The 13,394-nt window shown below is 31.3% G+C and overlaps 2 protein-coding genes across 3 annotated transcripts in view; both read left to right on the forward strand.

The window, feature by feature from the left end:
- The window catches only part of LOC139486488 (uncharacterized), a 122,990-nt gene that overhangs the window by 80,075 nt on the left and 29,521 nt on the right, over window positions 1-13,394 (forward strand). The gene's annotated exons all lie outside the window — the stretch shown is intronic.
- The window catches only part of LOC139486481 (uncharacterized), a 67,548-nt gene continuing 57,915 nt past the window's right edge, over window positions 3,762-13,394 (forward strand). The window contains exons 1-6 of one of the 2 annotated variants that reach the window (XM_071271372.1): window positions 3,762-5,753; window positions 6,488-6,706; window positions 7,522-7,613; window positions 9,651-9,686; window positions 10,843-11,012; window positions 11,326-11,486. In XM_071271372.1, coding sequence (XP_071127473.1) covers window positions 7,547-7,613; window positions 9,651-9,686; window positions 10,843-11,012; window positions 11,326-11,486 — 434 coding nt within the window. In that variant the 5' untranslated portion in view covers window positions 3,762-5,753; window positions 6,488-6,706; window positions 7,522-7,546. Of the gene's footprint in view, window positions 5,754-6,487; window positions 6,707-7,521; window positions 7,614-9,650; window positions 9,687-10,842; window positions 11,013-11,325; window positions 11,487-13,394 lie in introns of those variants that run through there. The other variant, XM_071271373.1, reaches the window with a different exon arrangement.

Raw genomic sequence — 13,394 nt, forward strand, 5'->3', positions numbered from 1 at the left:
ATAATACAAAATCTTAACCAATGAAAAACAGAACAAATCATTGCCATCTGAACAAAAACGATAGCTCACATAAAAAAAAAAACAGAAAATATAAAAAAAAAGTGTTATGGATTTCATATTGGGTAAATATGTGAAATGAACTAAATATCAGGTTGTCTGCATACTGATATCATAAAAGATCAGCTGCAAAATAAACTGTTATCCTTTTCGCGAGTGAGTGCAGCGAATGCTTTCAAAAAGTCTTCATATGTGCTCAGCTGCAATTTTTACAATATCAATATGTAGTCAATCAGATTACTGAATTATTGATTCGTATTAGTAAATTTTGCATGATAAAATATGTGTTTTCATTGTTTCAACTGCAAACCGGACGATAACAGGACAAGTTTTGGTCAATCTTTTTAACGACTGTACATTCCTTATAACGTCGATTGCATGTTCGGGTCAAATGTATGTAGGCCGGCTCAACGTACTACACACAACAAAGCTGTGATAGCCATTTTATTCATAGCTTAGTACATTGGAAGATCGACCAAGATTGATATCAGCCTGAGTTATTAAAATTCAATTCTATAATAATAAAGCTGTTCGAGTCAAATTTAATTAGGCCTGGTCAACGTACTACACGCCACACAGCTGTATCAGCTATTTTATACATAGCTTAGTAGTGTGATACAGACATTTGACGATCGACCAAGCTTGATATCAGCCTGAGTTATTAAAATTCAATTTAATAATAATAAAGCTGTTCGGATCAACTTTATTTAGGCCGGGTAAACGTACTTCACGCCACAAAGTCGTAATAGCAGTTTTATTCATAGCAGAGTGTGATACGGACATTGGACGATCCATTAAGCTTGATATCAGCCGGAGTCATTAAAAGTCAATTCAATAATACACGAGCCTTAAGAAGATTTATTGCTGTTATTTAAAGTTGAAAAGAAATATTATTTATTTGTTGGAGGAGAATTATATTAAAATGAAGAGATGTGTTAGGACAACTACAAATCAAAGCCCAAATGATGTGTGTATAAGCATCAATAAGTCGACAGTAAGACTTAAACAATGATAAAAAATAACCCTATGTAAGATGAAATACAACTCGACATAAGCTTATATTATAGAAATCAAACGAAAACACTAGCGGCATGTTTTATGACCAAACAATAAAACAGAATATAACAGACAGCTATTAACGAGAAACCCTGAATTACAGGCTCACGAATTAAAGACTGATGTTGAATGTAGCGAGGTAAAATATACTGCGAGAGCTCAGTCTTCCTTCTTACTTGAGACCATGGTGTTATAGCAAAACAGTTGAATGTTAAGGGTTAGCAGTCAGACATAATACACGTAAGTACTTCATGGTTACTCAGGTCACTGAGAGGCACTTATAATTATTGAATAAATCATGTCCTAACATGTTAAAGAATCAATCAGTACACAAACGAATTATTGAAAAGTATAACCATGTCTTTGATATTTGAAAATCATCATTGACCTAACGAATAGTCAATGGAAATTTTGAAATTTCGTATCATATTGCGAGAAGAGCTATTGAATCAATATATTCATCGTATTTCTTATATAGAGATGACTTAGCTGTATTTGGCAAAACTGTTAGGAAATTGGTCCTCAATGCTCTTCAACTTCGTATTTTATTTGGCATTTTTAACATATTTTGATTCGAGCATGACTGATGAGTCTTTGTAGACGAAACGTGCGTGTGGCGTATATGTGAAATTTCAATCCTGGTATCTATCGTGAGTTTATTCGAAAAGAAAAGTATAAACCCAGTGATTTATATTCAAATTGACTAATGACATCTAGCTTTATTGATAATTCCGGAGAACATTGTCAGCCCAGTAAATGTAGTGTGGTCAGTGTTTCGGTACCTTTCTTTTTTTGTACTTCATATACAAACATATACATGAATGCTTAAGATGGGAAAAATAAGTAAAATGCAATTTTAGTGAATTGTTTTATCAAAATGTTAATTTTGTGGCCTTCTTGGAATTGTGTTTTTTTTTAAAACTTCGCAACTTTATATTTAAAAGTTTGCAAACAAATTAACAACAGCTATAGTAGTGGACAACTTTACATGAAAAATGTGCATAACTGCACAAAAATTAGACAGCGTAACCTTCGGCAAAACACCAAAAACCACAACAACGATCTATTTTTTAAAAATCTACAACAGGAAAAGATGGAGATTGTGATTTACACGTAAAAACACAAATACAGTTTTGGCGTCGATAATTGAATTTTGACAAAAATATAAGTGGTATTCTACCAAAAGAAAAGAAGTATTTTACGTCACAGTACTGTGACAAATGGAGAACGAAAACGCTCGAAGACATTGCTTTATTGAGGACCAACAACTACTAATAACGGACTAATGAGGATAGAAACTTACAAAAATACTATTTTTGTTTTATGAGATTTAATGTAATTCTATCGCACTGTATTTATAATTTATGAACAAGACGCAAATATTAATAATGAAACAGATGATGTCCGGCAATGGTAAAATTATTAAACTGAAATCAACCTTGAGATTAACCCTTGGAAAAATACCAAAACCACATCTACGATTTGTTTTTACAATATATTACAGGAAAATATATATATATTGTGAATTACACTTTCAAACAAATACAGTTTAAGCGTCGTTGCCATACTGTTCTAGTGATAAAGTGATAAAAAACGAATTAATAAAAAAGTATTACCCTGTCTTTGATATTTAAGATTTATCATTGACCTAACGAATAGCCAATGGAAATTTGGAAATTTGTATTAATTTTCGGAGAAGAGGTATTGAATTAACATATTTATCGTATTATGTATTCATACCACACTGTGTTCAATTGTACACAAGGTATAACTAATCTCGTTTGGATTGTTTTACATTGTCTTATCGGGGCCTTTTATAGCTGATTATACGGTATGGGGTTTGCTCATTGGTCAAGGCCGTATGGTGACCTATGGCTGTTAATGTCTGTGTCATTTTGGTCTCTTGCGGACATTTTTCTCATTGGCAATCATACCACATCTCCTTTTTATATAATAATGTGGAAAATAGATAATTGCCACATCCATAAGAAAAACTATGATATAGAGATGACTTAAAGTCTTATAAAAGGGAAAGTTATTCCTGCTCATTGTAGTATAAATGAACTTATCATAGATACCAGGATTGAAATTTCATATTAACGCCAGACGCACGTTTCATTTACAAAATACTCATCAGTGACGCTCGAATTAAAAAATGTTAAAAAGGCCAAATAAAGTACGATGTTGAAGAGCATAGAGGAACAAAATTTCATAAATAAACTCAGTGATTTATATTCACATTGACAAATAATATCTAACTTCATTACTTATTCCGGAAAACATGGTAAGCCCAGTAAATGTAGTGTAGTCAGTGTTTTGGTACTTTTTTTTATCAGTTCATATACAAATATATATGTATAAATGAATGCTTAAGATGGGAAAAATAAGTGCAATTCTAGTAAATTGTTTTATCGAAATGTTAATTTTGTTTGTGTGACCTTCTCGGAATTGTGATTTTTTTTAACAGTTCGCAACTTCATATTTAGAAGCTAGCCAAAATATTAACAACAGCTACATTTATCTGGACAACTTTACATGAAATATGTTCATAACTGCACGAAAATTAGTAAGCTTAACCTTCGGAAAAACACCAAAAAACCACAACTGCGATCATTTTTTTATTAATCTACAACAGGAAAAGATGGATATTGTGAATTACACGAAAAACACAAATACAGTTTTGTCGTCGACAATTTGAATTTCGACAAAAAAATAAGTTTTTTTAAACCAAAAGAAGAGAAATATAAATTATTTCACCGTACTGTGACAAATGGAGAACAAAAACATTTGAAGACAGTGCTTTATTGAGGGACCAACAACTACTAATAACGGACTAATGGGGATAAAAACTTATAAAAATACTATTTTTATTAAATGGGATTTAATGTAATTTTATCGCATTATATGAATGTTTGTATTATTAACTAGTTTATGTAATTTCTATATAAAAGCAAATTTTAAAAAGTTTTTTCTGAAAAATTCCTTTTGACAACAGCTGGATGATTATAACTATTTAAATAGATTTACATTTGTTTTGATATTTTCATCAATATCAATGTTAATTCAATTGTTGTATTTTGTTTAATCTCTTTATAATATTAATTGAAAAATAATGATTCTAAATTAGACAAAAACAATCATCATACTTTTTGTATCAGCACATAAATTGTATAACAATTATAGTACGATTACCTTACACGTTGTTTCAGTTTCTCTGAATTACCTGCCTTATTTGAAAGTTCTTAAGTAATATTAAGAGGAAACGGCAATTTACCGATGTTCCTAACTCGTAAATACAATCTAAATATAGAAAAAGAGGAAAAAAGTCAAAGAAGGCCCATAAATAGGCCAATTAATTTATTAATTTATAATCGTCTCATCTAAGGATGTTTTTTTAGTGATATCGTCATCGTTGTTATTGGAATCAATGGATTCCTAATATTCATGCCCTTGAACAAATAATTTGTATTGTTCTCCAGTTACTATATTTTTAAGACAAAACGTCAATACAAGGATTTTTCGAAAATGAATAGATGAATATAAAACAGTTAACGATAAAGTCAGGTCAAATTAGTCTGGAATTATAGAAATATTATACAAATGACGGGAAAAAGCTGACGCACTTTAATCTCATATTTAGGAATTGCATTATTTGGGTCTCAAATTGTAAGAAAATAAATGTGGAATCTGCTAAAATTTAGCTTAATGATTGTTTATGAGCTATTTAAAACTTAAATGAAAAAGTGGGTGATATGGGGCAAAATATTTTATTCTGTTATGTAGTAAACAGGATATGACTTCATCCTTAATTGATGTGTTAATTACGTGTATCTTTTCTCAAGCTATATTGATAAATGATTGTATCATACACGTAAGTACTTGTACCTGTAAGACTAAGACTATGAATGTATTTTATCGTAATTGTCATACATACATTAGATTAGGGGAGGTTTGGGATCCCGCTAACATGTTTGAGTGCGCAACTTTCTGTATATATGTGCCTGTCCTAAGTCAGGAGCCTGTAATTCAGTAGTTGTCGTTTGTTGATGTTTAAATATTTGTTTTTCGTTCAATTTCTGTACAGAAATTAGGCCATTAGTTTTCTAGCTTGATATTAAACTAAAATGGCAAAGTTATTTATGTGTTCGTGTCTTTCATTGTGTAGTTAAAAATTAGTTGTTCAAATACTGTATAATTACACATTGTCAATTAATAAAAGAAAACATGTAGATAACATGTAACCAAGACAGCAAATCATCGACCTTTTCGAAAACATATCACAGATCGGTTTTGAACACAAAACCATTGAGAACTAATAAAAATAAATCATCCAAAAACTATAAAACGATTAAGATAGAGATAAAGACAATTACTCACAAGGTTCTCGACTTTAAAAATGCCCATGTTGTAAGGTTAAACTATGTCCTGAAATCTCAACAAGTTGCATTATTAACATAATGAAAAAAATGATCAGGACGGTTATTTTGTTTTTCATTTAGAATAAATTAAGTGATAAATGATAAATCGGACTGTTTACTTTTAAAACAGTAATTGTATAAATTAACCTGTGTAATATAAATTATCTCTCCGTTCTTCAGGTTCAGGAATTGGAAAACTCAAGGAAGCTAGACCAATAAGATGTAAGTATGTTGATATCTGATATCATGTTTTATTTCCGACCTTGCAAGACCTTCATGGATAGTCAAAATCATGTAAAACTCGACTGGTCGTCATGTGTTAACTAGTTTGTAGAGAGAGTGCATATTGGTATGTTACATTATATACCACTATCAAACCCGAATTACTCTTCTATTACGAAAAAACCACTGTCTGAATGTATGTTTGAGTACTCGTTACTAGGTATTTGCCAGTTGCACATATATACTCAATACAATATGCATATTAAAACCATGTTTTTGTATACATGTAATTCATGAATTTTATTTCATTTATACAAAGTAAAATTTTCACCTTAGAAACATTCTTTCAAATAGTTTTAACATAGAGTAAGGAGAGTTTCGCACTATCTATACGTTAAGATACCATCTAAATAAATGGTTGAAGGGATATACGAACTTCGAATAAAATCTCTAAACAACAACAAAGGTCACATGAATCTTCAAATAAGTCGCATAGCTAATTTTAACACATATGTTGCGCCTTTTGCAGTTAAAGATGAAAAGAAAACTGAATTTGTGTAGCTAAATGTTTTCAATAGCAATATGTATTTAACTGAAAAATTGGGTTCACTGATTAGGATGCAACAATTCGGAAAAATGTATTAACATATTCATAGTAAATTTCAAAATGATATCCTTTAAATCAAATATAGATAAATTAATCGGTTATATATTCACTTAACATTTCACTTCAGTATAGGTATCATGTCCTGCGTCACATCTAGATTGTTTTTCCCTAACAAGGAAGCCGCGGAAGGAGCCGCGGTTTGTTAAGATAAAAACAAGTTAACATGCGTAGATGGAGAATGAAACTATATTAAAAAAAGCTGCTGACAGATGTATTGTCAGTCATAGTCCAGGCATTGAAACAAGTACCTTGAGTATAAGTGATATTTATTGGTATCTCTTATAGGGTATGTAATGAATAATATTATACTAAAATAGTGTCTTTGTGTATAAAAAAATAAATGTCTGAAAAAAAAATGGCTCTTAAAATGGTCAATTATATTTATGAGAATCGATTTAGGAAAAAAATTAATTAAACTAAACGCTAATTAAATAGTTTTAAGGTGGTACCCAACACTTTAACTAAAAATAATTTGGCTCGTTTAATTTTCTTAAATTTTGTCAAAGTATTTACTTTGACCCTTTAACAAAAATATAAAAATTTCAAAAACTTTGAACCAACCGTTTTGTCAGAAAAATTACACTGGTTATATAGCAGTTTGACAAACACCAATTTTTATCATTGAGAAGCTTAATATTCCTTTTACAATACAATGTAATTAAAACGTTTAGCCGACTTTACAGAGTTATCTCCCTGTAGTGTTAGGTACAACCTTAATGTGTAAAAAATGAAAGAAAATTGAACTATATCAAGACGAAGAAAATTAAATAAACCTTTTTATTTGTTTGTAGACAACAATTGAATTAAATACAGTAAATAACGATATTTTTGGGATTTTGTACGAACAAGACAAAAATAATAATAAAAAAAAATAATATAGAAACGGAGACAGCAAATTAAAAATAATAGTAACGATTTGATTTTATGTTTAAGACAAATGAAGATAAAAAATTAGAAAGAAACAGTGACAATATTTATTTCGGTTTAAGACAAACGGAACAACAACAACAAAATTTACACTAACGACTGTTTTTGGTTTAAGAAAAGCGGAGACAACAATTAAAAAAATAAATAGCAGTAAAGATTTTTTGTTTATTGTAGATAGACGGAGACAACATCAAGTGAAATGACCAGACTGTTCCTAATCTTAGTTGTTGTAAGCGTAGTGGTGCAAACTGTCAGCTCAAACAAAAGTAATAACATTTAATAATCATGACAAAGAAATATATGTACGGTAAAATTCTCATTAACTTTCAATCCTTTTTTGAATTTGATAACTATCAAAATAGTGAATGGAAATGGGGAATGTGTTAAAGAGACAACAACCCCATCATTGATCAGACAACAATCGAAGGCCACCAAAATGTCTTCAATGCAGCGAGAAACTCCCGTACATGGAGGCCGTCGTCGTACTGCGTTAACTTTTACAAAAAACCTTCTCCTCTGAAACTACTGGGCCAAATTTAACTAAACTTGGCCAAAATCATCATTGGGGTATCTAATTTAAAAAATGTGTCCGATGACCCGGCCAACCAACCAAGATGGCCGCCATGGCTAAAAATAGAACATAGGGGTAAAATGCAGTTTTTGGCTTATAACTCAAAAACCAAAGCATTTAGAGCATATCTGACAGGGGGAAAATTGTTCATCAGGTCAAGATCTATTTGCCCTGAAATTTTCAGATGAATCGGACATTCTGTTGTTGGGTTGCTTCCCCTGAAATTGTAATTTTAAGGAAATTTTGCTGTTTTTGGTTATTATCTTGAATATTATTATAGATAGAGATAAACTGTAAACAGCAATAATGTTCAGCAAAGTAAGCTCTACAAATAAGGCAACTTGACCAAAATGGTCAGTTGATTACTTTAGGAGTTATTGCCCTTTATAGTCAATTTTTAACCATTTTTCGTAAATCTTAGTAATCTTTTAGAAATATCTTCTCCTCTGAAACTACTGGGCCAAATTTAACCAAACTTAGCCATAATTATCATTGGGGTATCTAGTTAAAAAATTGTGTCCGGTAACTCGGCCAACAAACCAAGATGGCCGCCATGGCTAAAAAAAGAACATGGGGTTAAAATACAGTTTTTGGCTTATAACTCAAAAACCAAAGCATTAAGAGCAAATCTGACAGGAAGTAAAATTGTTGATCAGGTCACGATCTATTTGCCCTGAAATTTTCAGATGAATCGGACATTCTGTTGTTGGGTTGCTTCCCCTGAAATTGTAATTTTAAGGAAATTTTGCTGTTTTTGGTTATTATCTTGAATATTATTATAGATAGAGATAAACTGTAAACAGCAATAATGTTCAGCAAAGTAAGCTCTACAAATAAGGCAACATGACCAAAATGGTCAGTTGATTACTTTAGGAGTTATTGCCCTTTATAGTCAATTTTTAACCATTTTTCGTAAATCTTAGTAATCTTTTAGAAATATCTTCTCCTCTGAAACTACTGGGCCAAATTTAACCAAACTTAGCCATAATTATCATTGGGGTATCTAGTTAAAAAATTGTGTCCGGTAACTCGGCCAACAAACCAAGATGGCCGCCATGGCTAAAAAAAGAACATGGGGTTAAAATACAGTTTTTGGCTTATAACTCAAAAACCAAAGCATTAAGAGCAAATCTGACAGGAAGTAAAATTGTTGATCAGGTCACGATCTATCTGCCCTGGAATTTTTAAATGAATCGGATAATCGATTGTTAGGTTGCTGCCCCTGAATTGGTAATTTTGAGGAAATTTTGCTGTTTTTTTGTTATTATCTTGAATATTATTATAGATAGAGATAAACTGTAAACATCAATAATGTACAGCAAAGTAAGAACTAAAAATAAGTCAGTGTGACCAAAATAGTCAATTGACCCCCATAAGGAGTTATTGCCCTTCATAGTCAATTTTTAACAATTTTCTTAAAATTTGAAGATTTTTAATAACATTTTCCACAGAAAGTACTGTTATAGATAGAGATAATTGTAAGCAGCAAGAATGTTTAGTAAAGTAAGATCTACAAACACATCACCATCACCAAAACACAATTTTGTCATGAATCCATCCGTGTCCATTGTTTAATATTCACATAGACCAAGGTGAGCGACACAGGCTCTTTAGAGCCTCTAGTTTAATTTAGAATAAATTAAGTGATTAATGATAAATTGGACTGTTTACTTTTAAAACAGTAATTGTATAAATTAACCTGTGTAATATAAATTATCTCTCCGTTCTTCAGCTGTAGGAAAGGATAAACGCAAGAAAGCTAGACGAAGTAAGTATGATTGTCTAATGCTTAGTTAGTTTCTGTGTGTGTTATATTTTATTGATGTGTCGTTGTTCTCCTCTTATATTTAATGCATTTCCCTTGGTTTAAGTTTGTAACCCGAATTTGTTTTTTTCTATCGATTTATGAGTTTCGAACAGTGGTATACTACTGTTGCCTTTATTGATTTCTAATATCATGTTTCATTACTGACTGTGCAAAACCTTCATGGTTAATCAAGGTCGTCATGTGTTAACTAGTTTGTAGAGACTCAGATAGTGCATATTGGAATGTTACATTATATACCCTTATCAAACCTGAATTACTCTTCTATTACTAAATACAACTGTCTGAGTGTATGTTTTAGTACTCACTACTAGGTATTTGCCAGTTACACATATATACTCAATACAATATGCATATTAATACCACGCTTTTGTATAAATGTATTTCATAAATTTTACATCGTCTCGGCGATAATATTTTTTACCTTAGAAATATTCTTACAATAAAGTGTTTACCATGTCTATCCACGGTTTGTGGTACCGGAATATCAGTTCACTTCCATATAAATTTCAACATACAGTAAACCAACTTATTTTTGCCAGCGATTTTTTTTTCATCATACTAAACTCAAAATATAGACAAGAAACTAAAATTAAAAATCATACAAGACAAGACAAACAAAGGCCAGATGCTCCTGACCTGAGACAGTCGCCAAAATGCGGCGGGGTTAAACGTGTTTTTTTTTTAGATCTTAACCCCCTATACCTCTATCTAATGTAAAAAACAAACACACAACAATACGCATATTCAAACTCAGTTTAAAAGAAGCCCGAGTCTGATGCCAAGTAGGTAACAAAGGAAATAAACAAAATGATAATGATACATAAATTAACAATGGACTATAAGAAGTTACTCACATGATTGAAAAATTATGAATTCATCATATAAATATTAACTATAATTACATGTATTTATTTGCTTCCTTTGTCATATTATTGCATGTTTATATTATCATTTTTTCGTATAATGAATCTATCAAATGCCTCATTTTATGTATTGAATTCCAGATTACACTATCAAAAAGCCACCCATAAAAAAAACACTTTTCTTTTATAAATATTTAAAAAATGTATGACACAACTGTGATGATTGTTTACAGTTTGGTTTCCTGTATTCGTTGCGTTTGAAGGAAATGGTAAGTCTGTGTATGACGCATGGCGAAGTCAGTCAGAATGCAACCCTCTTCCCACGTCTTTTGCAACAGTCGGTTCTCAGCGTCATCTCAGAAATAGTGTTGTGGATGACTGGAATAATACAAATATACGAATGGTATGTCGCAATTTATAATGGTTTATGTCAGAACTATAACAATTCGTTCCGAATTAAATTTATTAAGACATCATTTTATTTTATTCATTATTTCAATATATTAACATTCATACGTTCATTTCAAGTTCACAGCAAAACAAGAGAAGTCAACACATTTCGTTTTCATGCATATTTTCAGAGAAATATCATTATATACTTTAGAGCCTGCCAACACTGATTTTGAACCTGAAGGCCTCGTCTTGTTCAAAGACATATTAAAAATTAAGTGTGCATGTTTAATATGTTAAAGAAATATGATTTCTATAATTCACAGGTGAAGGTTGAATTTTTCAAAAACAACCAAGTTGTTGCATGGATGACTTTTAATGGTAGCAATACAGATAAGATGAACTGGTTTAGCAAATCAAACCTTGCACAGAGTAGTTTTAATGATTTAGGATCACGCAGTACATTTAACTACTTTTCGATTGCTGGGTAAATGTTTGCTAAATATATAATTATTTTGTTTTATTTAACGGAGCCACACAATTTGTCCAATTGATTTCAGTGTTGAGTTCATCGTCAAGCATTTACAGCTCTTTTGTCTTCAGTTCAAATTAAGTAACAGTCATTCCATGTTAAAGCAATAGATTAGGTTGCATTGTACTTAAACAAATCTTCATACTTTTAATTTCATATAAGGGCTTATCATCCTTTCTTTCGCCTATATCGCCTGACAAATGCGCTCCGTAATCCTTGTTTGACGACGACACAAAGTAAAAAGAGACATTATTAAGTGTAAAATTGTCTAAAAGAGGAATAAAAAAACAGAAAAGAACGATAAACAGTTTATCCGATTTCCTATAAATATCGTAAATTATCAGCCGATTAACACATTGTGGACATTGTTTGCTCGTTCGATGTGCTCATTGCCCCACAAAGTTTCACATTGTACATGATGTCGGTAGAACATCCCATTATTTTTCCGTACTGGTTCCCTGGAACCTATGAAGTACAACACATTTACTTGAGATATGTGAAATATGCAATAATGTACCCTTCTTGTTTTAAATTCATGCATTTTTATTTAATTTCAATCGTGAAAAAAAGTTACCTACAATGACAACACGTCATTAGGTTTCATTTAATACACACTTTAATATGCATACATGTGTATTTTGAAACTAACACGCATGCGTAGTAATTAGTTTGTTTTTTATATGATGTACTACTTTCTTGTATGTTCTTTATGACCTTTCAATCGTGAAAAAAAGTAAACAACAATGACAACACGTCATTAGGTTTCATTTAATACACACTTTACCAACATATGCATACATGTGTATTTCGAAACTAACACGCATGCGTAGTAATTAGTTTGTTTTTTATATGATGTACTACTTTCTTGTATGTTCTTTATGACCGGGAAAAATTAGTTGTGGTACACAAAATACAGAAGCTATGATCAATTGTCCCGATTCCAATTTCAAAATGATAATATTTCTTTACCTTAGCAGCAATACACTAACTACCCCTCGTATGGAATATACATTTGTCAATAGCAGCAATACACTAACTACCCCTCGTATGGAATATACATTTGTCAATAGCAGCAATACACTAACTACCCCTCGTATGGAATATACATTTGTCAATAGCAGCAATACACTAACTATCCCTCGTATGGAATATACATTTGTCAACTCGTACGATATTCTTTACCTTAGCAGCAATACACTAACTACCCCTCGTATGGAATATACATTTGTCAATAGCAGCAATACACTAACTACCCCTCGTATGGAATATACATTTGTCAATAGCAGCAATACACTAACTACCCCTCGTATGGAATATACATTTGTCAATAGCAGCAATACACTAACTACCCCTCGTATGGAATATACATTTGTCAATAGCAGCAATACACTAACTACCCCTCGTATGGAATATACATTTGTCAATAGCAGCAATACACTAACTACCCCTCGTATGGAATATACATTTGTCAATAGCAGCAATACACTAACTACCCCTCGTATGGAATATACATTTGTCAACTCATACGATATTCAAGAGCTGGGAGCTGCTACTTTCAAAATTAATAAGCCAGGATTTTGACAAAGAACGTCTCGTCGTTTATCTCACATATTCCTTGGAAATTACCACGGCCTTATAAATGAATTGCTAGTGTCTGCTACTCAAATAATACAATATGGGATTTAGTTATAGATTCTAGGTGCTGAAGTTGTGTATATTTTTGTTTTAATTTAGTTTTCCAGTTAACTGTATTCGTGCTATTATGTTTCTTTTCTATTGGTCGTAGGCATTTTGTCCGTGATGTATATATGTTTACACAGTTTTGACTGTTGTCACATTAACTTAGTATGTTTGTTTTGCGCA

Source organism: Mytilus edulis, chromosome 8 (assembly GCF_963676685.1).
Source record: "Mytilus edulis chromosome 8, xbMytEdul2.2, whole genome shotgun sequence".
NCBI classification, from domain to species: Eukaryota; Metazoa; Mollusca; class Bivalvia; order Mytilida; family Mytilidae; genus Mytilus; species Mytilus edulis.